This window comes from Oryx dammah, unplaced genomic scaffold, assembly GCF_014754425.2.
Source record: "Oryx dammah isolate SB20612 unplaced genomic scaffold, SCBI_Odam_1.1 HiC_scaffold_23, whole genome shotgun sequence".
Lineage (NCBI taxonomy): Eukaryota > Metazoa > Chordata > Mammalia > Artiodactyla > Bovidae > Oryx > Oryx dammah.
The window spans coordinates 14,413,358-14,439,792 of NW_024070207.1; the positions used below are offsets into that span (position 1 = coordinate 14,413,358).

The 26,435-nt window shown below is 46.6% G+C and overlaps 1 protein-coding gene across 2 annotated transcripts in view; it reads right to left on the reverse strand.

The window, feature by feature from the left end:
- Positions 1 to 26,435, reverse strand: part of COL4A6 (collagen type IV alpha 6 chain) — a 339,336-nt gene that overhangs the window by 14,746 nt on the left and 298,155 nt on the right. The window contains exons 15-34 of one of the 2 annotated variants that reach the window (XM_040265051.1): positions 25,355 to 25,399; positions 24,852 to 24,905; positions 23,678 to 23,747; positions 22,550 to 22,657; positions 21,332 to 21,472; positions 20,288 to 20,392; positions 18,400 to 18,560; positions 17,732 to 17,911; positions 16,826 to 17,009; positions 14,042 to 14,095; positions 11,280 to 11,351; positions 10,769 to 10,876; positions 9,456 to 9,677; positions 8,925 to 9,086; positions 7,090 to 7,260; positions 6,063 to 6,206; positions 5,511 to 5,636; positions 4,848 to 5,029; positions 2,935 to 2,998; positions 425 to 499 (exon numbers count right to left, since the gene is read on the reverse strand). In XM_040265051.1, the coding sequence (XP_040120985.1) occupies positions 425 to 499; positions 2,935 to 2,998; positions 4,848 to 5,029; positions 5,511 to 5,636; positions 6,063 to 6,206; positions 7,090 to 7,260; positions 8,925 to 9,086; positions 9,456 to 9,677; positions 10,769 to 10,876; positions 11,280 to 11,351; positions 14,042 to 14,095; positions 16,826 to 17,009; positions 17,732 to 17,911; positions 18,400 to 18,560; positions 20,288 to 20,392; positions 21,332 to 21,472; positions 22,550 to 22,657; positions 23,678 to 23,747; positions 24,852 to 24,905; positions 25,355 to 25,399 (2,428 nt within the window). The remainder of the gene's footprint in view (positions 1 to 424; positions 500 to 2,934; positions 2,999 to 4,847; positions 5,030 to 5,510; positions 5,637 to 6,062; positions 6,207 to 7,089; positions 7,261 to 8,924; positions 9,087 to 9,455; positions 9,678 to 10,768; positions 10,877 to 11,279; positions 11,352 to 14,041; positions 14,096 to 16,825; positions 17,010 to 17,731; positions 17,912 to 18,399; positions 18,561 to 20,287; positions 20,393 to 21,331; positions 21,473 to 22,549; positions 22,658 to 23,677; positions 23,748 to 24,851; positions 24,906 to 25,354; positions 25,400 to 26,435) is intronic. The other variant, XM_040265052.1, reaches the window with a different exon arrangement.

Sequence of the window (26,435 nt, forward strand, 5' to 3'; positions counted from 1 at the left end):
CCATTGACAGAGGAGCCTGGTGGGCTACAGTCCATGGGGTCGCACAGAGTCAGACATGACTGAAGCGACTTAGCATGTTCACATGCCCAACTGAAAAAGTAAGTAAACTTGTTCTGAGTGTTCCCAGGAGTAGGAGTGATGGGTGGAAAGGTTCGAGAAGTAGTTTGGATAACTATAAATTAAGGGAGTGGACACCATTATCTTAAAGGTCTTAGACTTCCTGTAAGTCTGTGAGTCTTGAAGAGAAAGTAGGCTGGTTTGCTTGGGGAAAATGTTGACTGCCTCTGAGTGGATATATGTCACATAGGAATTTTTGTGCACTGGACGGAAGTTGCAGAACTTAGGCTTGACCTCCAAAATTCCTTCCAATGCTCAGTTTTGAAGAGTCTGTGAAATGTATGAGACAAAAGTATAGCAGCCTTACCTTTGAAGCCAGGCTCCCCAGGTTGTCCCTTGGGTCCTGGGCTACCAGAAATTCCAAGTGTCTGGCCTTGATCTCCTGGGGATATCAAGAAATTGGTTAAGTTATCAGGAGAAGGTATAGCTCAATTTGCAGCAAATAGATTTAAAAAAAAAGTTTTTGTATTGGGGTATAGCAAAAGGATCTTTTGAAGGAAAAATCATGGCCAGGGAAACTCCTTGACACAATCACCCATTGGGTAAAATGTTATGCTTTTATGCTGCAGTGCAGGGCTGGGATGCTCCCAGGCTATTGGTATAAAAATGCTGCCACATGCAGCATATCTCCACTGGGAAACACATTACTAGGCTTGGTATGGGCAGAGAAGATGATAGGAGGAGCCCTAAAATATTACCAGAAGAGGAGACTGTCTAGAGCTGAGGGTGTCCTCTGCTGCTGAGTCTGGAAGGCAGGTGGGTCAAACCACTGCTATTCGCCGATCTTTGACTAACAAAGATTGCAAAGGGGGTTTGGCCAAAACAGAAGTGCAAATTAGTTCATTTGCCTGTAAACACAAAGTCTCCCCCAAGGAGAGCCTTGGGCCTGTTAGAAATCCACCTTGCTCTGGAAAAACACAATAAAAGGGGAAATGTTCCTTATCTTTCTTTAATGAAAGAATTTTTTAAATTATTTTTTTTGGAGGATAAATTGCTTTACAATGTTGTGTTGGTTTCTGTCTTATAATAATGTGAATCAATCGTAAGTATAACATATATCCCCTCCCTCTTGAATCTCCCTCCCACCCACCTCCTCATCCCACCCCTCTAGGCTGTCACAGAGCACCGGGTTGAGCTCCCTGTGTTATACAGCAACTTCCCACTAGCTAGCTATTTTTCATATGGTAATATACAAGCCAGGCTTCAGCTGGCTTGTATGAACCATGAACTTCCAGATGTTCAAGCTGGTTTAAGAAAAGGCAGAGGAACCAGAGATCAAGTTGCCAACACCCGCTGGATCATTGAAAAAGCAAGAGAGTTCCAGAAAAAACATCTATTTCTGCTTTATTGACTATGCCAATGCCTTTGACTGTGTGGATCACAATAAACTGTGGAAAATTCTGAAAGTGATGGGAATACCAGACCACCTGACCTGCCTCTTGAGAAACCTATATGCAGGTCAGGAAGCAACAGTTAGAACTGGACATGGAACAACAGACTGGTTCCAAATAGGAAAAGGAGTACATCAAGGCTGTATACTGTTACCCTGCTTATTTCTATGCAGAGTACATCATGAGAAATGCTGGGTTGGAAGAAGCACAAGATGGAACCAAGATTTCCAGGAGAAATATCAATAACCTCAGATATGCAGATGACACCACCCTTATGGCAGAAAGTGAAGAGGAGCTAAAAAGCCTCTTGATGAAAGTGAAAGAGGAGAGTGAAAAAGTTGGCTTAAAGCTCAACATTCAGAAAACGAAGATCATGGCATCTGGTCCCATCACTTCATGGGAAATAGATGGGGAAACAGTGGAAACAGTGGCTCACTTTATTTCTTTGGGCTCCAAAATCACTGCAGATGGTGATTGCAGCCATGAAATTAAAAGACGTTTACTCCTTGGAAGGAAAGTTATGATCAACCTAGATAGCATAGTAAAAAGCAGAGACATTACTTTGTTAACAAAGGTCTGCCTAGTCAAGGCTATGGTTTTTCCAGTGGTCATGTATGGATGTGATAGTTGGACTGTGAAGAAAGCTGAGCACCGAAGAATTGATGCTTTTGAACTGTGGTGTTGGAGAAGATTCTTGAGAGTTGGATCTCCGCAACCAGTCCATTCTAAAGGAGATCAGTTCTGGATGTTCATTGGAGGGACTGATGCTGAAGCTGAAACGCCAATGCTTTGGCCACCTCATGCAAAGAGCTGACTCATTAGAAAAGACCCTGATGCTGGCAGGGATTGGGGGTGAGGAGAAGGGGACGACAGAGGATGAGATGGCTGGATGGCATCACTGACTCGATGGACATGAGTTTGGGTGAACTCCGGGAGTTGGTGATGGACAGGGAGGCCTGGCATGCTGCAATTCATGGGGTCGCAGAGTCAGACAGACATGACTGAGCGACTGAACTGAACTGACTGTATATGTTTCATTGCTACTCTCTCAATTTGTTCCACCCTTTCCTTCCCCTGCTGTCTCCACAAGTCCATTCTCTACGTCTGTGTCTCTATTCCTGCCCTGCAAATAGGTTAATCAATACCATCTTCCTAGATTCCATATATATGCATTAATATATCGGGCATATACCCTGAGAAAACCATAATTGAAAAAGACACATGTACCCCCATGTTCATTGCAGCACTATTTACAATAGTCAGGATGTGGAAGCAACCTAGATATCCATTGACAGATAAATGGATAAAGAAGATGTGGTACTTATATACAATGGAATATTACCCATAAAAAGGAATGACTTTGAGTCAGTTGTAGTGAGGTAGATGAACCTAGAGCCAGTTATACAGAGTGAAGTAAGCTCCTTACCTTTGAAACCTGGGAGACCAGATGCTCCTGGTAGCCCGGGAGCTCCACTGAGACCCTGTGAACCCTTCAAAGCAATACAGAAATCAGTATTTCTGCTTAGCACTCAGGACCTCCCATCATCTCTTCCCGCTCCCTTCCCTGAACCACTGCTTGAGACCTGTCCATTTCATACTCTGTGGCATGGGTGGAGAGGAGGGGGGCATCCTGCAGGGGGGAAATTGATATGCAAGGGGAGAAATGCATATTTATGGTAATAGGGGAAGGGTTTGATCTGTAGATTAACCCTGGTCTTGTCATTCATAACTTCCCAGTGCCTAACAAAATTGGTATCATAGGAAATCAAGGTGTGGATGTTCTAGCAAATCTCTTAGAAAATACCGAACCTAACAGTCAGTCCAGGAACTTGATTCACTCTACATACAGTTGGCTATCACCACCCATGCCAAAGCCATGATGGACGACAACAAGTGTGGCCTTCCCATGTGGAGCTAGGCCTCTGCCACAGGTTCTGCAAGGAATGTGAAGTCTTTCTGCCACTAGGTAGTGGGCTGTATGCAGGCAGGTACTGGAGTCTGAATTTGGTCTAATATTCCCATGATTTTCACAAGAAAAACTGTCTCCCCTGGCTAATGTCCAACATATTGAGTCTGAGAAGCAGGCATGTTGGCTGCAATTGGCCCAGTTCCTCTCCTGGCATCTAGTATGGTTTGGGTTTGAGATGTACCCAGTAAGGACACATGCTACCCAGGACCTTGGGTGGCAGTCTGATTTGGGTCACTTAGCTCCCTGGACCATGACCACAACACCCCCCCCCTTCACCTGGTGTTTTCTGTGCATCACCATATCTACTCATTCAGAGCCCCTGCTTATGCTGGGACCCCTCCCAGAATGCCTTCCCACTTTGATTGCATCCTTCCTAGTACGTAAGTAGCAGGTTGAGAATTGTTTCTTTTGCATTTTCTTCAGGTGTGTGTGTATGTGTGTGTGTTTTCTCTCCATCAGCTGGACTGATACTTTTAAAGGACGGGGACTGTGCCTGCAGGGAATACAGGTGTCCTGTGATCCAATTTATTTTGTCCCTTCAGTACTATTATTGCTACTATTCATTTAGGGTCTGCCATGTACCAAATACAATGCTACCTGCTTTATACATACTTGCTCTCTTAACCTTCACTATGGGCTGAAGAAGGTTTGAATACTATTCCCATTTTGAACAGATGAGAAAAGCAAGGCTCCAGCAAGTGGCGTGATATGCCCCAAATCACAGAGCTAATGATTGATGGAATGGAGAATTAAGCCTATGCCTGTCTCATTGCTAACTACCCTACCACCCTGCTTTTTAAAAATCCAGGAAAAAAAAAAACTGACTTTGATTCTTTACAGTTGTTGCCTAGAGGCAACAAAGATCTTTCTGAAATCAAAACAGCAAATAGTCTGTACTGAATTCTTCTAATGTGCCAAACTCAACATGGGATGCTGGCAGTGGGATGAGACAAAAAAGCAAGCAAGGCTTGCTCTCAAGTCCTAACAATCTCATTGAGGAAATCAGACCCAGGCAGAACCAACCAGGATCAGTGGAAGCAGTGTGAGATGTAGGGTGCCAGCAGGGTGGGAACTCAAGGACTCCTGGAGGGGCGGGTGCCTGGGCTGGGGCCTGAAGGACCAGCAGGTCATCAGCAATTGCAAGGAGGATGCTCTGCCATGTGAGGGAGATAGTGTGAACAAAGGCCTGGAAGAGGGGATGTTCGGGAACAAGTGAGAAGACCTGGCCAACTCAAGGAGGTGCCTCGTTGGGGTTAGCTCAGGGAGGGCATGGGAAGTGGGCTGAGATCAGAAAGGTGGGCAATAGGGGCCCATCCCCCTGCTATCAAGGCCGTTCCCTGGTGGGGAGACGAAGATCTGGGCCCACTTACACTTTCTCCTTGAATTCCTGGGAAACCTGTGATTCCAGGGTGTCCCTTCAGGCCAGGTAAGCCCCGTAGTCCTGTGGAGCCAGGGGGGCCTGGTCTCCCACTAAGTCCCTTGATGAGGCTGGGGAAGCCAGAAGCTCCAGGCAAGCCTGGTGGCCCGGGGTGGCCAGCCTCTCCTTTGTCACCTGGGAAAGAAGCAAAAGTCTTGGGGAAACACTCTGGGCTAGAGAAAATCTGTTCCCCAAGCAGCAGGTGCCCTGGGTCACAGGTAGGCAAAGGGAAAGCTTGGGGACAGTTAGCTTGGGGTGGGATGGGGGTAGGAGAAGGTGCCTTTGGCCTTATGGGGTACCAGCCAGGGCCACCCCAGCTTCCTCAGTGGGAAAGCCACTCAGTGCCCACCCTCCACTATCTGCCTGGCCCCTCCAGGGGTACAGCCACCTGTGGTTCAAAAACAGTTCCACAGAGGCAGTGCAAACCGGCAGTCTCACAGTCCAGACACTCCTCAGGCCAAGGAAAGGCGCCTCCGTGCTCCTCCCCGCCAACCACTGCCACCCACACTGCTGCTCTGAGGGTTCTTCTACTGTGGGACGTTTTTCAGTAAAGAAGTCAAGTTTGGTCATGAAAACTGTCTTGGGTATTTCTCCTTCCCATTCCCTGCCCAGGTACCTCTGGGTCCGGGAAATCCAACGGCTCCAGATGAGCCCTGAGAACCTTTGTCTCCTTTGAAGCGGAGGTTTAGCGTTGGAGGTCGATGACTGGGTATCCCAAAGGGGCCTGGGTCACCTCTGTCTCCTGCAGGGATGGAGGTCATGAGGCTGCGTGAGTGGGGCTTAGACACAGAGTAAGCATGTCATATCAGCTCTTTCATATCAGCTCTTCCCACACCACTCCAGGGCCCTTTCTGGGTTCTTCCAGCTTCTTTCCTGCCCCTCTTTCCCCAACTTTGCATTAACGGGCATGCCCTCTTCTTGGACAAGCCCAAGGTCCTACAACTTTAGACCCTACTCAAAACCCTTCTCCACTAAGCATGTGGAAATGTGTGTCAAGGCGCCTCACATGCTTTGGTAATGCAGCGTGTTTGAGGTCTCTGGGTTCAAAAGGATTTCATTGAGAAACCTCAAATCCTGAGGTTGGTACAAGCCACCTGAATGACAAAGTGGATAAAATGTACCTTGGGAAGCATGGGTGGCAATTCCAGAACTGGGTTCCCCAGCTCACCTTTTTCACCAGGGCTACCAGCCCATCCAGATGGCCCCACTCTTCCTGTCGACCCAGGAATTCCCTTTAATCCACTTGCTCCAGGAATACCAGGGAGACCTGGAATCCCTGGAAAACCTGTCAGTCCAACAGACCCCTTCTCACCTGTTGAGAAACAAGAAATTCTATTATTATCCCTGTTTGACATACAAGGAAATGGATGCTCAGAGAGGTTAGTTAACTCACCCAAAGTCACATACCTAGAAAGTTGCAGAGGAGAGGTTCTGACCCATGTTTCTCTAACTCTAAACCCCAAGCTCTTAGTACATGTTATGCTACTTCCCTGAATAGGGACATGGAACTAAGTATCAGGAAGGAAAGAAGAGCTGGGCACTCCTCTTACTATTTGTCAAGTTAGAGCTCATGTGTAGCACAGAGAAAATAAATAAATAAACTTAGGCCCAGGAGGCAGAGAGATGAGCTCTAGCCTGGTGCTGTTGCTAACCAATTGTGTGACCTTGGACCAGTTACTTCCCTTCCTGCCCAACTCCTGGTGTACTAGAATAATCAAAGGAAGTGAGAGCCATCAGGCTGTATGAAGGGTTCATGCAAATGAGTAAACCTGGTGTGGCTGTTCCTGTCCTGGGCTTTCCTGCTCAAGTTATTCAGCCCAGTGTTCCACCCAGCAGGCAGGGAAAGTGACTTGCTATGGGTGGGAGTCCTCCTTTAGCATTTGTCTTCTCCTACTGTGAAAGTGTTAGTTGCTCAGTGTCTGACTCTGCAACTCCATGGACTGTAGCCCACCAGGCTCCTCTGTCCCTGGGATTCTCCAGGAAGAATACTGGAGTGGGTTGCCATGCCCTCCTCCAGGGGATTGTCCCAACCCAGGGATCGAACCAGGGCCTCCTGCATTGGCGGGCAGATTCTTTACCATCTGAGCCACCAGGGAAGCCCTGCTCACCTCCCTCCCCATTCCCCTTTCCTAGGAAGAGAGGAGGGAGGAGGCAAGTTGGGCACCCACTGGTGCCTTCTTGATCATTTTACTTACCCTTCGGACCTGGCAGCCCTGGCAACCCAGTAGCCCCTGGCAAGCCTGAGTTCCCCAGGAAGCCAATTGGCCCTGGCGGTCCCGGAAGCCCTTTCAGCCCAGGCAGGCCTCTCTTTCCAGCTGACGCAGGGAGACCTATCTCGCCTCTTGGACCTTTCTTTCCAGGATGTCCTGAATCAGCACAGGAAAGAATACATGATGGCTGTCAAGTGAGACTATCCAGATCTAGGCCACTGCCCATTCCCCTGGCTTCTGGTTGGTTGACTTGTTGGGGTTTGTAAACAGCCTTTGAACAATGGGCCACACAGGCTAACAGGCAGAGTTGTTTTCAGTTGGCTGACGCATAGCACTTATCACCCAGGGTGCCCCACCAGTGGCTACCTTTACCAGCATGGCACTATAGCTGGCAGGGGAGATGAGCAAACCCCTTCTGATGACAACTCTTCTCACTTTATAAATGTGGTTCATACTTTAGCCCCCGAATGGAGCTCTAATGAGCCAGGGTGGCAAGTGGACTCTAGTTTCCTGGTACTTCCAGCATGAATCAGTCCACAATGGCTGTTTCCTGAGCCAACCGGTGAAGTAGAGGTTAAAGCTCAACAATTGTTGCAGCCTCCCAGGGAGTCATGGATCAGGGCTGCCCTTTTAATCCCTCATGCAAGCAGTTAAGTCAGCCAGTTCCTTGGCATCAGAGTTGAAAGACCCCCTAGTGCCAAATACTGTAGAAATTCCCAAGGCCCATCTGGTCTCCTAGGTATTCTGAGACTTCTTTCACCGGGCTTTCAGTTGCTCAATGGGATTAACCTCTTGAGCTGCTGCCAAAGTGGAATGTTCAGGTACAAAGCAAGGAAATTAAAAAATCAAAGGATCAAATCAGTGATGACAGAGGTATTTGGGCCCCCAAGGACCTAAATGAATGGCTGGCTTGGCTTTCTATGGATTGAAAAGCATCATGTAGCTGGGAGCCCCAGGATTCTAATGGGAGGCTGTGAAGGGGATTCCACAACAAGGGAAGGAAATTCAATGGGGGCCAACCCCACAGCATGAGTTCAGGGACCCCCTGGCCTTACCAGGTTGTAATGTATAGTAAGATAATTCCCTGAGAGGCCAAGCTGGTGGGGGTGTTAGTCTGTGAGCTTGTGTGCTGTTTTCTCACCTGGAAAGCCCATGTGAAGACCCCAGAAACACACAACCACAAAGAGGATTAAAAAAGATATTAATAGTTGTATACAAACTCAACTTTAGTCACATGGCCAGGAGTCAGGGGTGAAAAGGGTGGTGTGAGAAAAAGGCAAGCTGCAAACACTAGGCCGGAACCAGAGGATGTCATGCCCCACTGTGGAGTGAAAAGCACTTTGGCTCTGGGTCCTCAGAGACCTGCTGGCCCAAGAGGCAGGCTGCCAGGGTCGGGGCATGGGGGCGGGGTTTGTGGGTGGGCGGGCAGGGTGTGGGGCAGGGTTTGTGGGTGAGGGCGGGGTTTGTGGGTGGGTGGGCAGGGCGTGAGGGCAGGGTTTGTGGGTGGGGGCGGGGTTTGTGGGTAGGTGGGCAGGGGCGTGGGGGCAGGGTTTGTGGGTGGGGGCGGGTTTTGTGGGTGGGTGGGTGGGCGGAGGCCATGGGGGAGGGGCGAGGAGTGCTCATATTTGAGGGTCACTTTTTGGAGGCTAAACTTTTTCAACCTGGCACCGTGGGGGGCTTGAGATGTGAAACGCAGGTTAGACAACTGAGTCTCCTCGGCTCTGACCCTGTCACACTGCTGTTACTGCCCCTCAGGGTGCCAGGGCCCCAAGGCCCAGCTTAAGTCTGTCAAGTTGGGGCCGCTCCTCTGAAGGACCTACCTGAAATGCCTGGAAAGCCTGGGGGTCCGCGGAGCCCGGGTTTGCCCTTGATGCCAAACAGACCACTAGGGCCTGGGGGGCCTGGCTGACCCACGCGGCCTGGTATTCCAGGGCTGCCCCGCTCACCTTTGGGGCCGAGCAAGCCCGACTTCCCAAGCAAACCTAAGGAAAGGAAGAGGCAGATGATCACAGCCTGGATTGCTAGCAGGGACCACTCATCAAACCACCTTCCAGCAAAAGAGCCCAGCCCCAGGATGCCTCCGACGTGCCACTGTCTCATCAGCTCCAGCCTTGCTGCTAATTATGGGCTTTGCAAGAAATTTGACTATGGATTCTAGATACTTCTGGAATTACTGAGACAGGAGAATGGACTCAGGTGATTTAAGAAAAGCAGAGAGAGAACACAATGACTTTTCATTTCAAGCCCCTAGTTCATCTATCACCCCAGATTCATGCAGTTATTCATGCAGCTACACCAGGTACTGAAAGCCTTTCTGCAGACTGTCAAATAGGTGGGGAAAAGAAAGTCACCCTTGAGTCCTGGAAGGCCAGAGTCTCCAGGAAATCCTCTGTCCCCAGGCAGTCCCTGTAGGCCTTGCTCCCCCGGAGCACCATTTTCAGCACCAAGGATGTCACCAGGGGCTCCCTTTGGACCTGGTGAGCCGGGGCTGCCAACTTTCCCAGGCAAGCCATCTTTTCCAGGGAGCCCAGGAAACCCAGGCAAGCCCTTCTCCCCATGAGGTCCAGGAAACCCTAAATGTGAAGAGTCAAAAAGAAAAGGTCATGGAGGTTTAGAAGTCATAGGTTTGGTTAGAGGACTCTGACACAGATTTTTTTTACTACAACAAAAGTTGTCACATTAGTAATGTGTGGCTTTCCTTAAAGGTCTCTAGTCCTGGGAAGACTTGCCCAGTGGCAGGGACTGCAACGTGTGACCCAGAAGAGGTTCTAGCTCAGTGAGGCCGGGCCTTGGGCAGAGCTCAGCGACCCGCTCCTGGGGCTCCTACAGTGGCCGAAGAGCACAGGTTAGAGCCAGGACTCCTGTCAAAGGCCTGGTCTCTTCTGGGGTTGTCTAACTCCCGTCCTCATGCCTCCCTCTTTCTGGATGGTGGAGGGACCTGAGACACCAATAAACCCAAGGAAATGCGGCCTAAGATGGGCCCCCTACTGCTGAGCAGAGGTGGTTCTCAGACTGCGGATGCATCAGAATCCCCGGGGGCAGGGGTGCTTGGGAAAACCCAGATTGCCGGGCCCATACCCCCACCCTGCCACAAAACTTCTAATCAGCAACTCTGCCAAGGGGCCAAGGAACTGCATTACTAAGAAGTTCCAAGGTGATGCTGATGCAGCTGGCTGAGGGGACACAGTTTGAGAACCGCTGGTGCACTGTAGCACAATGAAGCTCAGGTTAGAACAACAGGGTGTCAGCCAAGGGTCTGAAATATGACAACTTTCCTCTCCCTTCTCTGCATCTCTTTCTCTGACCTTTCAGGAGTTGGCCCAGGGAAGTGCCAGGACATGCAGGCAGATCTCCCGGCAGAGTCCTAGCCCTGTCACTAGTGACTTTGTGATCTCAGGCGAGTCACTTTCCATATGCGCCACAGTTTCCTCTGCTGAACCTAAAGGGCTTGGCTCAGCTTGTCACAAATGGCCCTTATTGCTCTGAGACGCTGTCCTTCTATAGCTCTAAGCTCTGTCTTGTCTGACTATGAAATCAAAACCACCCCACTTACACCAGAGCACAAACCTAACTTCTTACAGTGGGTGGATGGCTACCACAATCCAAACACATACTCACACAACAGGAGAGGCAAGGAAGCAGGGGGAGAAGCTCCTTTTCTTACCTGGCAATTCAGGCAGGTGAACCAATCCTGGACTTCCGGGGTCTCCTTTATTTCCACGCAATCCAGGTTGGCCTGGAGCCCCAGGGAGGCCACGGGCCCCTTTAGGGCCTGAAAATCCAAATGTGAGTGGTAAGGGGAAAAGAACGTTGGTGTGGCTATGATTTGTGATGTCCATTCAAGAATCCTAGTCTTAGGAATTCCCTGGAGTCCAGTGGTTATGACTCCGTGCTTTCATGCCAAGAGTGAAAGTTTGTTCCCTGGTTGGGGAACTAGGATCCCATAAGCCAGGCAGTACAGTCAAAAAAGAAAAAAACCTAATCTCTTGGAGGGCCTCTCTTATTCTCCCCTCCCCACACAGCCCTCTCTAGCAGCCATTCTACTCCTCAATTCTCAAGGCTGCCCTCTCAGGAGGAACGTGGATCCCCCCAATGCTACTGGGCTATCCTTGGCTTACTTTGGTACATGGCCCTTACATGTGTGTTCAGTGGCTTTTTCTGCCCTCATTCCATACCTGGGAATCCGGGAGCTCCTGGGAGTCCTGCTGGACCATATGGTCCAGGAATAATACAAGGCAAGGTGATACCTGTAAATGGTAACATGTAAGCAGCTGAACCGATCGAGTCAGGGATGACTTCCCCTAGCATGCTCCTTTACTTCCATTCCATTGAATGCAACAGCTAAGTTATTCTTTCCACCCAGAAGCTGGGAGCCCATGCAGAAAAATCTTGGCTTCAGAAGCTCTTGGGAGTTACTCCTAGTGCAATTTCTCATGGATAAGAATGCCCCTAGTGTCCTAGTGCCGGAACACCACATTCTAACAGTTTCCTGTTGTGTAGGAACAGCAGCAAACAGCAGTTGCCCATTCACCCTGCCCTCAGGTGGGGCCCCTCCCTAGAATGCATGCTTAGGGTTAGTTATTATTATGTCCACATGACTAAATTGGGGGGTTTGAAGACAAGACCCCTCAAGTTCACATGACTGCTCTTTTCTTGGAATGAGGCTTTTCCCAAACCACTGGGTTCTTTTGACACTCGTCATTTAGGATCTACTGAAACCTATCCATTATCCTTGGTCAGATGGACCCATATGTCTGCACCCAGCAAACACTGAAGTCCACTTTCTTGGTCATGACAGATGGTGATCTTTTGCTCAGCTCCTCATTTGAAACTGTGGACTCTGCTACTGGGAGAAGGGGTCATCAATTTCAGTAGTCAAGACATTGAAATTGATGCGCATAGCCCCTTCCCCTAGCAAATTCTTCCTTACTCACTCACAGTGCAAATAAAAAGTCTACGATCACAGAGGGGAGGTTTAATAAAATACCAGTGAATGAACTGTTAGTTGGCTCCTTCAGAGGCCATTTATAAACAATTGCTAATTAAAATTAGTCTTGCCTATTCATTAAAACAATTCCCAGAGATCTACTTTAAGTCACAGAGCCCACAGTTCTAAGAAACTGCTATAGCTTTTGTCTTTACTTAAATCACAAATTACATCTCTTAAAGATATGTATACAACCTATGATTCAGACAGCTTATTCAACTGTCTGGCATTCCTCCCCGAGAGTCTCGCTTTCATTTTCTAATACAAAAGCTTGATGGCATTTTTAGCCCACCTGTTCTAAGTCCTAAATCAAAACTGGGAATTCAACAGTATAATGTATTGGTTAAGAGGTTGGGCTCTGAGGCCAGACAGAGCTGAGCTTGTGCTGTAGTTCTACTACTAACTAGTTGTATGAGCAAGATACTCAACCTCTCTGAGCCTCATGTGTAAAATTGGAGCTGCTTATCTCATATGGTACTTGTGAGGATTATATGGAATAGTGCTAATAGCACTTAGCACAGTGCTGGGCACCTTGGTATGTGCTCCATGAATACTAGTTTTTTAGTATCTTACTTAAAGAGGAGTATTCAGAAGAGCTCCCTCGAGGCCATCCCCTAGATTCTACCTCATTCAGGTTAGTGACATATTTTGTAGCCTTGGCAGCAACTCTCTGCCTTCTAGACTTCAAGCTCCTATAGTTACATTTTCACAGGTGGAAAGATAGCCACAAGCCTGATCTTCCTCCACAGCTGGTTATACCCATCTCCATCCTGCCAGGTGCTGAAATAATGGTGCTCTTTCAGAGAGCTATTTCCCTACTGCAGAAAGATGCTCTATGAGCAAGCATCTCATGATGGATGAGATGCTTCATGGGGAGAGGGCTGCCAGTCCTGCCCTCAGCTTTGGACTAGGCTGAAGAACTGCCTCCCTATGTGGTATTCTGAGAGGGACCCTGGAGAAAACTCTCCTGCCCCAACTATTTCAATAGTTAATTGACTTTAATGTATCAAACATTGTAGTTCCATTGCTTTATGGCTTAAAAAACAAACTGGGCAAAAGATAAATAAATATCTCTGGGCCAGGTCCAAACATGAAACCACCTATCCTCAATTTATCATATCAATTTTATAGATGATTTTCACTTGTGATCACCAGAGGAAAACAAAACCTTTAGAGGATGGGGCTGAGGACAGGCATCTGGAAAGGTTACAGGGAAGGAAAAATAATGAGAAAATGGAAGATGAGTAGATACCAGAAGGAATCAAGGGCATACTTCCCTTTTGCCTTAGACCAGTCCTGTACAACACACCACATTTGTGTATTGCAAGCAGAGGGTCAAAATGGCAAGAAGATAAGGACTTCAAGTCATACATCTGGCTCTCTTACTTTACATCAATTCAGAGCCTTCTCCCCAACAAAGCAGAAACCAGCTTTACCCATGTTCTATTTCACAAGTGCAACAAATGACATCCTTATTCAGAATTTGCCCATTAATGGCAAAATTCATCTTCAGAATCAAAAAGCAGTTCTGGTTATCAAGATTCTAACATCTCAGTTGATTCTGGGTCAAATGAATAAATATCAGATGTGTGGATCCTTTTAGGTAACTCCCAAGGCAAGTCATGGCCTCAGTTATGTTCATAAATGAAGATACTCAAGGCAGAGATGAGCGAAGCCATCAACATGCATGATGAAGGTGCCCAGCCACTTGCAGAGATTGCGTGCCCACTTCCTCTGTCCTCCCTCCCAGAAGAGGTGTGCTAAGGAGCCTTTGAAGCAGTGTCAGCATGAGCCTTTGTACCCCAGCCTTAGGATCACCCCTCCCCAACTCAGGCCTCCAGTGTGGTGCTCAGGCCATTGTGAATATCTGAGATAAAGTGAACAAAAAGGAAGGGGGGGAGGGTTGCCACCACTGGCATTTGAGAACCTCTAGACCTAGCTAGGTCTCACCTCCCTCTGTGTCTAAGTCTTTTTTCCCAACCTCCTCCTTGCAGCAGCAGTCACCTAGACCAGTCAAGTAAAGAAGAAAATTAAACCGGGATGGAAGTTCTTTGAGGCCCAAGGAAAGTCTTGTCTGTAGCCCACTGATCAAATTGTCTGGATAGAGTGGAGAAAACTGGCATCCACACAGTAGCCACTGCAGTGATAACCTGGGTGATTGATTACTATGAGCATCTGGATCAGAGCCTCTCTGGAAACAGCTAGTTGTCTCTTTGCCTAGGGTTTGTAATAATTCACACTATTAGGTTGAAAAGCTTCGATGACTACATTCCCTTTCCTGGCAATGTGTCCTAGCCTGAGCCACAATTGGCTGGAGTGAGTAGTTTGGGAATGGCATCTTCATCTTTCATGGCAACAGTCATGTCCACAATTGCAAATGTTTAGGGCCCACAGGTGAAGTGTTTTTAAATCTGTGTAGAAAGAAAGCTTGGTTCGAGGAATTATATTTGGTGGCCATAGAGAGAAAAAGAAAGCTAATGCTCTTAATTGAAGTCACTTTTTGGAAAGTCTTGGTACTGCAACAAGAATATTTTCTGCATAAGGCATCTCCCCGGCTATATAGCTTTTTTAGATCACTAGATTCTTGAGAACTTTCCAGGCCCAGGGGTAGTGAAGTTTGGGACAGAAATGGTCCCGTGGGCTTCCTTCCATTGACTCAGCCTGTTTTCAAGCAGTTTGAATATTGATAATATCCAAATTTGGGTGTATGTAAGTTTATAGGTACCATGCTAATATAACTCAGTTTAAAACCTAGTTGCCTGCCAAACAGTTTGACCTAGAGTGAAGATCCAGTTGGCAGAGGGGCAGTGGAATGACCATGAATAATGTCTCTGGGAACAAAGGAGGAAGCAAAATTGTAGCTGACACCAAGACTTCTAAAAGGAAGCGTATTTTGTTTGATAAAATTCCTCACAATCTTGCTGTAGGGAAAGATGAGGGGAAGGGATAGGGAGTTTGGGATGGACATATACACAGTTATATTTAAAATGGAAAACCAACAAGGACCTACTGTATAGCACAGGGATCTCTGCTCAATATTTTGTGGCAGCCTGGATGGGAGGGGAGTTTAGGGGAGAACGGATATGTATATGTATGGCTGAGTCCCTTCGCTTTTCACCTGAAACTATTGTTTGTTAATTGGATATACCCTAATACAAAATAAAAGGTTGAAAAAAATTTCTTCACAACCTTAAGAGAAATACTGACTTGGACTGAAATACTGACTTGGCTTTAAGAGTCGTGAATGATCAATTTTTAACTTGTACTATTATATCAATTCACAAAAGTACATTTTAAAACAAATACATTTTTACAAGACCTGGTATCTGTCTTCTTTTTTGTAATTCTTCAAGGTGACGAGGTGGAAAGACGAGACATAGTTCTAAGAAAAGCCCTCTTGGTTATGGGGAAAGCCCTTTTCTCTGTGTGTATATTAGTCTCTTGTGGAGTACTGCACTATACTAGGCAGATTGAGAAACACTGAAAAGGATTATTCTCCTTCCTTAGTATCCAAAGGCTTATAATGGATTCAGTTCAGTTCAGTTCTGTCGCTGAGTCGTATCCGACTCTTCGCGACCCCATGAATCACAGAAACAGTAAAAACAATGGAAGGAAATATATAATCTAACTGGCAATGACATACCATAGGGGTCAAGAGAAAGCTTAGTGAAAGAATTAGGGGTTACATTGAACACTGAAAGTTGGATGGGATGTGAGTACATAGACAAGAAGAGTATCCCAGAAAAAAAGGCAACATGGGCAAAATGGTGGTGGTGGAAATGAATATACTTTTTGTGGGGACAGTGAGAGAAACTGTTGTTTTAGTGTTTGGTTTTCATTATGAAGAGTATGAGATAAGGCCAGGTTAGAGAGGTTGGCTGTGTCCATGTCTGGAGACTTTTGAATTCCAGTCTGAGGAGTTTCAGTAGAGTGTTTCTCTGTTCAGTAGAAACCATTTGTGGCTTTGGACTAGGGGAGCAACATGAGGGAATCAGCACTTTACAGATATAAAATTGGCAGCAGTGTTCCTAGTGGATTTGAGTGGGGAAGTCCAGAGGTAGGAGATGTAAAACTACTTAGGAAATTGTTGTCATTCATTCATCCATCCATCCATCCCAACAAGCATATAGGTTTTTGATAAGCTAGACATGAGATAACAAGAACTTAATACCAAGAAGAAGAAGGGAAGATTATAAGAGGTATTGCAAATGAAGGAATGAGACAAATTTCAAGTTTTGCAATTTCAGATGACTATAAGAAGTGTGGTACCACTAATGGGAACATAGGATTTGTGGAAAGACAGAAGTTGGGATGAAGAACCGCTCTAACTGTGTGCGAGAAGGGAAATTATTAGCATAGCACATTAACAATCTATAAGCAGAGCTATCATTCTATAATTCCTGAAATTCCAGTAGAAAAAGAAGTGACGTAAATAGAAGGGATTTAAAGTATAAAATGGAGATCAGACTAGATAGAACTAGGGTCTCTTCTCAATCTGAGATCTTATGAATTAAAGAAAGGTTCTTCACTGCTGATATTACCATACAACTTAGAGGATCTCTATTGTTCTGTGTACCTGTACCACAGTGCAATTACGACCCCTTTTCCACATGAAAACCCTTGAGAGCAGTGATTACAATTAGTCTTCTTATGACACATTTCATATATCTAGGTCATATCCATACTCAAGGAGTCAGTTTTCCAAGCCCAAAGCCATCAGATTTGCTTATTCACCTGGAACTCCACGGGGGCCTGGTTGCCCTGGTAATCCATCTACTCCTTTATCTCCAGAAAGTCCACGAGGTCCAGGAGCCCCTGGTAGCCCAATTCCTGGGGGGCCAGTTGGACCAGTGTGGCCTTTTTCACCAGGAAGTCCTGGTAACCCCTTTTCACCGGGGAAGCCCTGTGCACCATCACCCTAGACAACACATAGGAAAGAATGAAAGTGTGACTTAAAGACACATCTGCCGAGCCCTCTGACAATAGGAAAGAGACACATAACCAGTGGGAGCAAGGCTGTTTTTTTTTTTTTTTCAGTTAAAATTCTTTATTACTCTAGTTTTTCAATCAATTCGTCTGAGTTGAGTTAACGGGAATGAAGCTTGTCAACCCTGCGTGATCTGATAATGCAAAAGGCGCCAGGTGAGGGGAGCAGAGATAAAAACCCTGTATGCGGGGCAGGGATTGGTCACAGAAAGCAGCTGGATTGCCTGCAAGGGAAATATCCTAAGAAACTGAAGCATTTTAAGTGATAATGGTCAATTGTCACTAGCATTTATCAAGTGAGCCAATGACCCATTCTGAGAAAAAGATTCCCATTTTGCAGAAAGGAAAAGCACAGTGTTGGTGACAGAGGTAGGAAGCTGCCATCAGCCTCCTTCCCCTGCCAAGTCAAGTGTGAGGATTTATAGCACTAAAGTGAAGTCGCTCAGTCGTGTCCAACTCTTTGCGACCCCGTGGACTGTAGCCCTCCAGGCTCCTCCGTCCATGGGATTCTCCAGGCAAGAATACTGGAGTGGGTTGCCACTTCCTTCTCCAAGGGATCTTCCTGACCCAGGGATTGAACCCAGGTCTCCCACATTGCAGGCAAACGCTTTAACCTCTGAGCCACCACTAGTCACCCGAGAAAAATCAACTTACCAGAAGGCCTGGCAGCCCTGGTAAACCTGGTGTTCCATCCTTGCCTGGGGCTCCTGTCTCACCAGGGAGCCCCTGGGGGCCAGGATCACCTTGATCTCCTGGCATCCCTGATCCTGTGCTGAGAGTCGGGTCCCCTTTCTTTCCTTTAGGGCCTGTTGGACCTCGAAGCCCAAATACACCCTGACAAAAAGAGAAGGGAATGATCAGGAGATACAGACTTCATGGAATTTTATTACCTTGCATAGATTCAACCTAAAACAAGTCTTTGGGTACATTTTGGCACAAAAGAATGGACACTGGATTATGTCATCACCTTGGATTATCATTGCCCATTTATTTTCTTACCCTTTCTAAGTTTTGAAATCTTTGAGGATGGGAACTTTGCCTTAATTCAAATTTTATTTTCAAGGCCTGACACAGTATGGGTCAATTGTAAGTTATTTTGTGGAAGGAAGGGAAAAAGGAAGAGAGGGAACACAAGTAGGTTAAAGCAGAAAGGGACTTTCAAGATAGCTAAGCAGATTTCTTCACATTACAGATCAAAACCCTGAAGGTTTGCTTTATCCCCATCTTTCTTTTATGTGTGTTAAGAAAGTGCTTGTTGAGGAGTGAGGGACATTTGACAAGCTCCCATTTGATTCCTCAGGGCCAAGTTTGGTAAGACTTACTGGATCCCCTGATGGGCCCTGTGCACCCCCAGAGCCTGGATCACCTTTGGTTCCTTTAAGACCTGGAAGGCCCAGAAGTCCTGGTGGCCCAGGCAGGCCTGGCTTCCCAGGTGGCCCCATGTTGGGGACACCACCATCACAAGCACAAAAACCTGGGTCCCCTGGAGGAAAAATAAAAAAAGACAACAACATTAAACTAAGTGGGCCATCTTTACAAGAAGAAGGAAGACTCGCCAGTTGTAATTTGTGACTTGAACAACTCCATGGAGGGAATCAGAAGGCCTGCAGAGAACAGACACGAATGAACTAGTTTCACTCTCGATCAAAGTACATCTGTGTTAGTGATTTGGATTTCATTCATCTAGGGTAGAGCCCAGTCTAATGTGCCATCAGAGTTGAGAACCACTGACCTATACTAATTAGCTGAGAGTCTGGAATCCAAGCTACTTGAAGGTTCTATTCACCAAAATGTCTTTTGTACACAGAGACAATGCCAAAGAAATTAATGATAGAGAGTTCAGCAAAGCATCTTTGAAGAGATAGTATGGAGTCACCAGCACTGTGGCTCAGCCACCTAGACCATCTGTGCTTACGGTCTAAGAAAAGAGACTTTGGGCTGACATAGGTGACTCTGAGTTTCCCTAAGATCCCAAAGGGCCTCTTCTACTTTTAGAAAATTGATAAGCACTTGATAGTCACTGAAACTCTGAAAGGACAATCTCTTCTCCAAATAATCGTTTCTCAAGTGTCGTCCATGGATGTCCTGCCTGAGTTTGAGTCACCTGGGACACTTGTTTACAAGACAGCTTGCGGGGCCTCACCCCAGGACTAATCAGTCAGACTCTCAGGTGGCCAGATCCAAGAATCTAATTTGTAGTCATCTCCCCATGGTGATTCTCATGTCTAGTGAATCAGTTGAGAATTCCTATCATCATTCCAGACTTAGAGAAAGAAAACCTTCTGGCACCATGGGAATATAGAAGGAGAGGCATTAGAATTGGCCCTGTTTTTAAGTATGAGAATGATATCAAGCAGCACACTAGCTCTGCAGTGAGTCAGGGAAAAACAAAATTGGCACCCTAGGTCAAGACTTGCAAGTTAATATCCTTTGCCCCCAGAAGTTTTCCCTGTGTCTCAAAAGTAGAGATGGAGCCTTCAAAGATGTCTGAATGAGCTGCTATACTTAGGTAGTGCCATTTTATGATAGGGCAATGAGACAGGAGGGGAGTGAGTGCAAACCTCTCTGAGGTTGAGGAGAGCTATAAATTCCTTTGAGAAGAGATCTTGGTACCTGAATCCCCCAGGTCATCTCCAAACCTCTCTTCAGCAACTGTTGACACTTTCACCTCTTCCTCCACCTTGCCCTGGGCTGCAACCATTATAAACTGATTTATATACACTTTAGCATCTGCCCCTTAGAGCATGAAACAGGAATGACCTAAAGCCCGCAGAAAGATGGAGTGCGCAGGGCAGCTGAAGGCTGGGGCAGTCAGTCAGTCCTTCAGTGTCAGGGGGGACTGGAGTTGTTTTCCTGGAGCCAGCTGGCTTTTTCAGAGGTTCGGGTCTTGACCTTTCCTGCAGGCTGAAGGTAATGATAAGTGACTTTCTGCCTTGGCTTTGCAAACCTAGAGGGGTCACAGGATATGCAGAATAGTTTCTACAGGTGGAGGGGCAGGAAGAAAGGCCTGGGGGCCACTTTGTCCCATGCAACCTCGATCGCCAGCCTCAGTCTTAGAGCTCCAAACATAGCGCTTTCGACAATCTTAGAATCACATCAAGACCCAAGGTTGCTCCTGTTCGGGTTCCCAAGGCTGTTGGTTGGCTCCTTTCCAGGGGGCCTTCGCCAAGGAGTTTGGGGAACAAAGAAACCTAAGCAGACAAAGATCACCTTTAATTCCTTTGAGGCCTGGGTGTCCTTTTGGACCTCGTTCCCCTCGGAGTCCCGGCGATCCCGGTTCTGTGCTCTGTAGGGTTCCCGTCTCAGATGCTTCACCTTCAGGAAGAAGGAACATAAAAGCTTGGCAACTTACAAGAACCTGGGCTCATGCACAGCAGCTCAGTCACCAAGAATCCTGGAGCATCAATGATCAAAACAGAGATACCCTCCCCCCCAAAAAAAACCAAGACAGGGACCCAAAGTCTGTAGCAGTTTCCCAACTCTGTTGGCTCAATTCGCTCTACTTCTACTAGTCACAGGACATTCACTATGTTCCAGACACTGGGGACGTGGAAATAAGCAAGGCAGCTTCAGCAACTCAGACACCCCTGTTTCTAACCCAGGAAGTCCTCTTAGGACCAAAGAGGAGATGGGGGCGAGCTGCAGCGGTCAGGGGATGTAGGTTACAAAGAAACATGCAGGGTGTATTTCTAGCCTTTTTTCTTAGAATCTAGAGTCTCATCCTCAGGTAGATGATCTAAGAAGAATAAGCCCTGTGGAGGTTTTCAGCAGCCATCTATGAAGATCCCCTGGAGGAGGAAATGACAACCCATTCCGGTATTCTTGCCTGGGAAATCCCATGAACAGAGGAGCCTGGTGGGCCCCAGTCCATGGGGTCGCAAACAGTTGGACACGACTGAGCACACAGAGACATGAAGATCCAGGCTTGGTTTCTAATTTCTCGAGCTTTCAGCCCATCCCGCTGGAGCCCTGAGAACCAGGGCAAGCTTAAAAGAGCCAATTCTGCTCCTTCAAGAGCTACCAGTCCACAGGCTTAGGGGTTGAGAACAGTGAGGGGTGAAATGAAATGACTACAGAAGTCGGAAGGCATTGGGGAGTGTCTGGTCACTGAGATGGCCCTCGCTTGTCTTCCTTGATGAACACTCTGATTGCTGTGGTCCTTAACCTGTGAAATGCTCCCTCCCTCAAAAATCAGGACTGTTCTACAGTCTGGATCACATGTGAATCTCAAGACCAAAGGGAGAAACAGCTTACCAGGTGGGCCTGGTAGGCCTGGCAGGCCTGGCAAACCATCTCTGCCAGGGAGACCAGCTGCGCCTGTTGTGGTCCGGCCAGGGTTTCCTCGCTGCCCCTTCAGGCCTAGAGCTCCCTGGGTGCCCAGAGCACCAGGGCCACCTGGAAGGATAAGCCCACACATGTTAATCACATCAGCCTCCTCTGCAGGGGAGTCCAATTGGTGCCATATGTTAGACACTAACTCCAAGGAAGAGTTTGGGAAAGTATTTGCCCCTCTCCTGCAGCTAAGTTAAAAGGGTCCCTAGGAATCATCTAGCTTAACCTCCTGGGAAACAGAGGCCCAAAGATGTACAGAAACATGGTCAAGGGCCTAGAACTTCTCAGTGGCAAACATGAGAGAGAAAACTGGGACTCCAGCTCCCCATTTCTAGATTTTTTTCCACCTTGGTGCTGGGATCAACTATACCTCCTCCAAGGGGCTGTTTTTTTTTTTTTAATTTTTATTTTTTGGCTGTGCCATGTGGCATGTGGGATCTTAGTTACCCAACCAGGGATCGAACCTCTGCCCCCTGCATTGGAAGCATGGAGTCTTAACCACTGGACTGCCAAGAAGCCCCCCAAGGGGCTGTTTTAAAAGCACAGATACCCTTACAGAGGCCCATCTCCGAGGAATTTAGAAACTGCTGTTTTTAAAAGTAATGTCTGGCTTTATATTTGGGACATCAGTGCCTCCCAGACTCTGGTATGCCCTTTCTCTTTTTACTGCTGATAGAGTGACATATGGGTGTGTGCCTCCAATGACTGTTTCAAGGGCGTCATCCACAGGATCCTGGGGCCATTTACTGCCTGGGTTAAGCACACAGTGAAGGTCTGGGTGCAAACTTTCCTCTAGGCTTTTGTTAGCTCCTTCTGGCCAGCATCAGCTGCAATGGCACATCCACAGAAGAGTGACAGGGCTCCAGCAGTCTAAGCCAGGCCTCCTCCTTGATGGTCTAGGCCTCACTGATGGCCTGTCTATCTATGGTACATTATTGAGGCCAAAAGAATGCTGCTTACCCAGGCCCTTTTCTTATGTACATGTGGCCTTGCACACGCAGTGGGGAGCTTACTGACCAGGTCTACCTTTCTTTTGACTTTGGTTAACTAGGTCCCCAGACCAGAGGTATAGCAGGGGATGCTGAGTGCCAGAGTGGACAGAGGACAAATCTGTGCAGCGGGTGGGTGGGTTTGTTTCACCTGGTAAAGCCGGTAATCCAGGGGCACCAGGAGGGCCAGGTAGGCCCTGTATGCCTTCATCTCCTTTAAGGCCTGGGAGGCCTGGTATACCAGGGTCTCCAGGATAACCTGGCATTGCAAAGAAAAAAAAAGCAGTAAGCAAACCAAAGGAGGCCCACAAATGTCACAAAATGCCTCAAAACAGTTGCAAGGAGATGTTCTCAGGTTGGAAGTGCTTTTCTTGCCCTTCACAGGTCTCCCAGATGCTAATGTGCTCATGTGATGATGGGCCTATTTGAGCTAAGGCTCTCCTAGTGTTCAGAACTGGACTGGTTAGGGCTTGCCTTCCATGGTAAGATCTGATGAGTACTAGGAAGTTTCTCCTACCACTAGTCATCTTCTGTCATGCTTCAAACATCTACCATTTGAGTTAAGGTGTTGAGGTGTACCCTTCAAGTTATACACAGGTTTCTTGGTCGTGGAACACAGGAAGCCACTGTCAACCACCAATACCTCAGCTTTAATGAGTTTACCAGACAGGGCATGGGCTTGAGAGGATGTGAGGAGAGGGATTAGTTAGGAGATCTGAGTGGACACGTACTATAGCAGAAGCCTTTGGTTTGAGCATCTGGATCTCTGGAGAATCCAAAAGGAAGAATTGGACACATATAGTAACTACAACAAGGAGAGGTAAAGACAAACTTCCAAAGTGTCATACTACTGAGCATTGTTGACCACTTGTTCCCCTAGCCAAAGATACTTTCCCACTTCCTGTGAAATTGTCAAGCTCAAGCATGCATAGGACCAAATACATGAGACTCTGTGTGTCCCATTGCATCGGGCTGAAGTTACCCTAGCTGAGAGGATATGAATCCTTTCCTAAGCATCACTAGGAACCATTTTTAGCTAATCGAGACCCAGGCCAATGCAAGTCCCAGACTGGTGACCTAACACAAACACGGATTAATGGGGATTGGCTTGTTTGCCTAAAACTCTGGAGTTCAATTCATTCCCCAAGTTCAGGATCCATAAATGGCCCTTGTGGTGTTGGGTTTCGCAGCAATCCAATGGCTGACACAATATCCTTTAAGTAATTACAGGGGATTCAACTTTCTGTTTTTTCCCACTCAACTCAATGAAAAGTTGCACCTGAGATCACAGCACCATCTGTATCGATGAAAATATCTGGGCCTGGCAGGCCAATGCCACCTTTTTCACCCTGCAAAGATTAAATACATTAAACACAAATATTTCTGTGACCTCATCACCTAAGATCATGTTCCCTCAAAACCATTCCCCAAGACAATGAAAGACTCCTCTTTCTGTAACCCCTTATTTTGAGGGCCAGATTGTCCATAGGTTAATTTCAAAGTCCAATAAATTTAAGATGAAGGTGACACAAGGCAGGCTGGAGGCCTGACACTCAACTGCAAATCTGTTGAGGACAAGGGGTCCTGATTTATGTTGCAACCTGACTCCAGGACAATCTGCGTCTGGACCTGGGAAACATATTGCAGGAAGAGACAATATGGCTATATTCAAGAGGTGCTGAGGAGGGAACAGAATTTTAACTTTCTTTTCCATGTTTGGCAGGCTTGAAACTCTGCTACTGTCACTGCCCTTGTTATTGGATGACATCAAGCTGAGGAAGTTAAAAGAGTCCTACTTTTCTCAAAAGAGGGACTCAGGTACCAGAATCAGACAGAGTGGCATATCCAGGGTGGGGTGGCAGGAGCCACTTGCCCCAGGTTCAGGCAATAAGCGGGGTGCATTGTCTGAAAGAATTTAAGAATGATAACAAAACCCCAAAGTTGCTGATTCTAAATGATGTCAAGAATAGAATATTTCTCCTGGTAAGGATGGATATGCTCCCACTCCCTGACTGCCACTTTTTAGTTTACCACTGATCAAGTCGTGTCTAAGGAATGGTCATCAGCTTTGTGTGTTTAAAGTAGCTTGCATGCATTTGGGGTAAAAAGGGTGACATCTAAAATATCAAAACACTAAAAAATACCCCATCTCATTATGTAGGCATTTGCTATGATCTAAATGTTTGTGTCCAAGGTGATAATATTAGGTGGTGAAGCCTTTGGGAGGTGACTAGGTCATGAGGACAGAGCTCCCACCAGAACTCAACCATACTGGCAACTCTGATGTCAGATTTTCAGCCTCCAGAACTATGAGGAATAAATTCCTCTTGTTTATAAGCCACCCAGTCTTTGATATTTTGTTATAGCAGCCCAAATGGAGAAAATAGCATTTATACTAATTCCTTACCCTTCCATCTTCCCAATCCTGGATTTTCACTTCCCACCAGCATTACCTTAATTCCTGGGAATCCATTAAGCCCGGGGAAACCTGAAGACCCCTTTCTGCCCTGTGAAAGAAATATAGTTACAACTAAATTGAGTGTCTAAGAGCGTAAGAGAGGTTGGTTTTTGGATTAGGCCAGGACAAATGGCACAGGGATTTTGGCTTGCACTCCAGAACATGCATAGATTGTACCTGACTCTGGAAGCCATAAAATATGTTAGTGGGTACAAAGACCACAAGGCTAGAGATGAATATAAACAGGCTGGCCTGGCTAGGCCCTGATATCATGTTAAAGAAGTGTGACTGCATTATGGTACCGAACTTACTGCACACTCATCTTCTTGGGTAAAAACAATAGAAGTGAGAGGCTGAGATTCTATCAACCAAATAGAGGTAGACAATTTGCATTATAAGCGGTGTTTCCCTTTGGATGGATGGTCATGTTAAATAAAGTAGGAGGGTCTTCTGGTCAGGATTTTATACACTAGACTTTAATGATATTAGCCAAAATACCTGACTCCCCGGAGGGCCTTGGACTCCTTCTAAACCCATGGGACCCTGTAAAGAGAATAGAGGTACCTTAGAAAGATTAATAGCCCACAGTAGACAAAGCTACTGGACTTACATAACAAAGCTCTCCAACTGAGTTCAGGACTTAGCAGCCCCTAAAAATCAGGTAAGAGAATGTTCCTAGACTTGGCTTAATGACTTCTTTCTATGCACTAATCCATCAGGCTGAATAGAGGCACAGGGAATTTTTAAAGAGCTAAATAAATGGAAACATTTTAAGTAGTAGGTGGAATTTGGTAGAAGGGCTGGGTGGTATTATACTTAGTCTGCATTAATTCCAAGTCATGAGATTTTTAAATAGATTGTGGGAGGGCCTCTTGTCTCTCACCCCAAATGTATTCTTTGTTGGTGATTATATGTTTTCAAGACAAGGGAGTAGAGGAGAGTGAAGAAAGAAATGGCAGCCTAATGGCTGAACATTGCTGAATACTCAAGACTCTTAACAAGCTTCATGACCAAGCTAAAAACGCAATGAATGAATTCTCTGAAATGTTGCTTCTTTAAGGTGAAGGTTGGCCAGTTGTTTACAAGCTAAGACCCAAGTGCCTGAAGCTAGAAATCAGAGAGACTAACAGTTCCCTACTTGAAGTAAGATTATTATTGGAAACTATTGACTTCAAATTCACTATGTTCTAGAACTTCCCAGGCTGGTTTCTGTTCTATAACAATTGCACTTGGGCCTCTCTCTTGCATTCCTGCAAACTGCCCCCCTCCCAGGATAGGATGGAATGAAAGTAAGAAAACATTCACATCATTCTTTAGCCCAGAAGATAATTATATGTGAGGACAAAAAGAGAGTAAATGGGCTGAGGAGCCCCTGGTGTAGAAGGTACATCATTCCTTATTCAAGGGAACCACTAAGTCAAGGGAGTGGGGCAGAGAAGAGGAAGAGGACTTAGGAACCTGCCTGAGGGTTGAGAAAGAGAAATAAGAGAAGCGTAGGAGTCCATCAGGTTATATAATAGAAAGATGCAAACAAGAAAGAAAATGGACCAGCTGACTTCACAGATCCAGGCAAGCAATA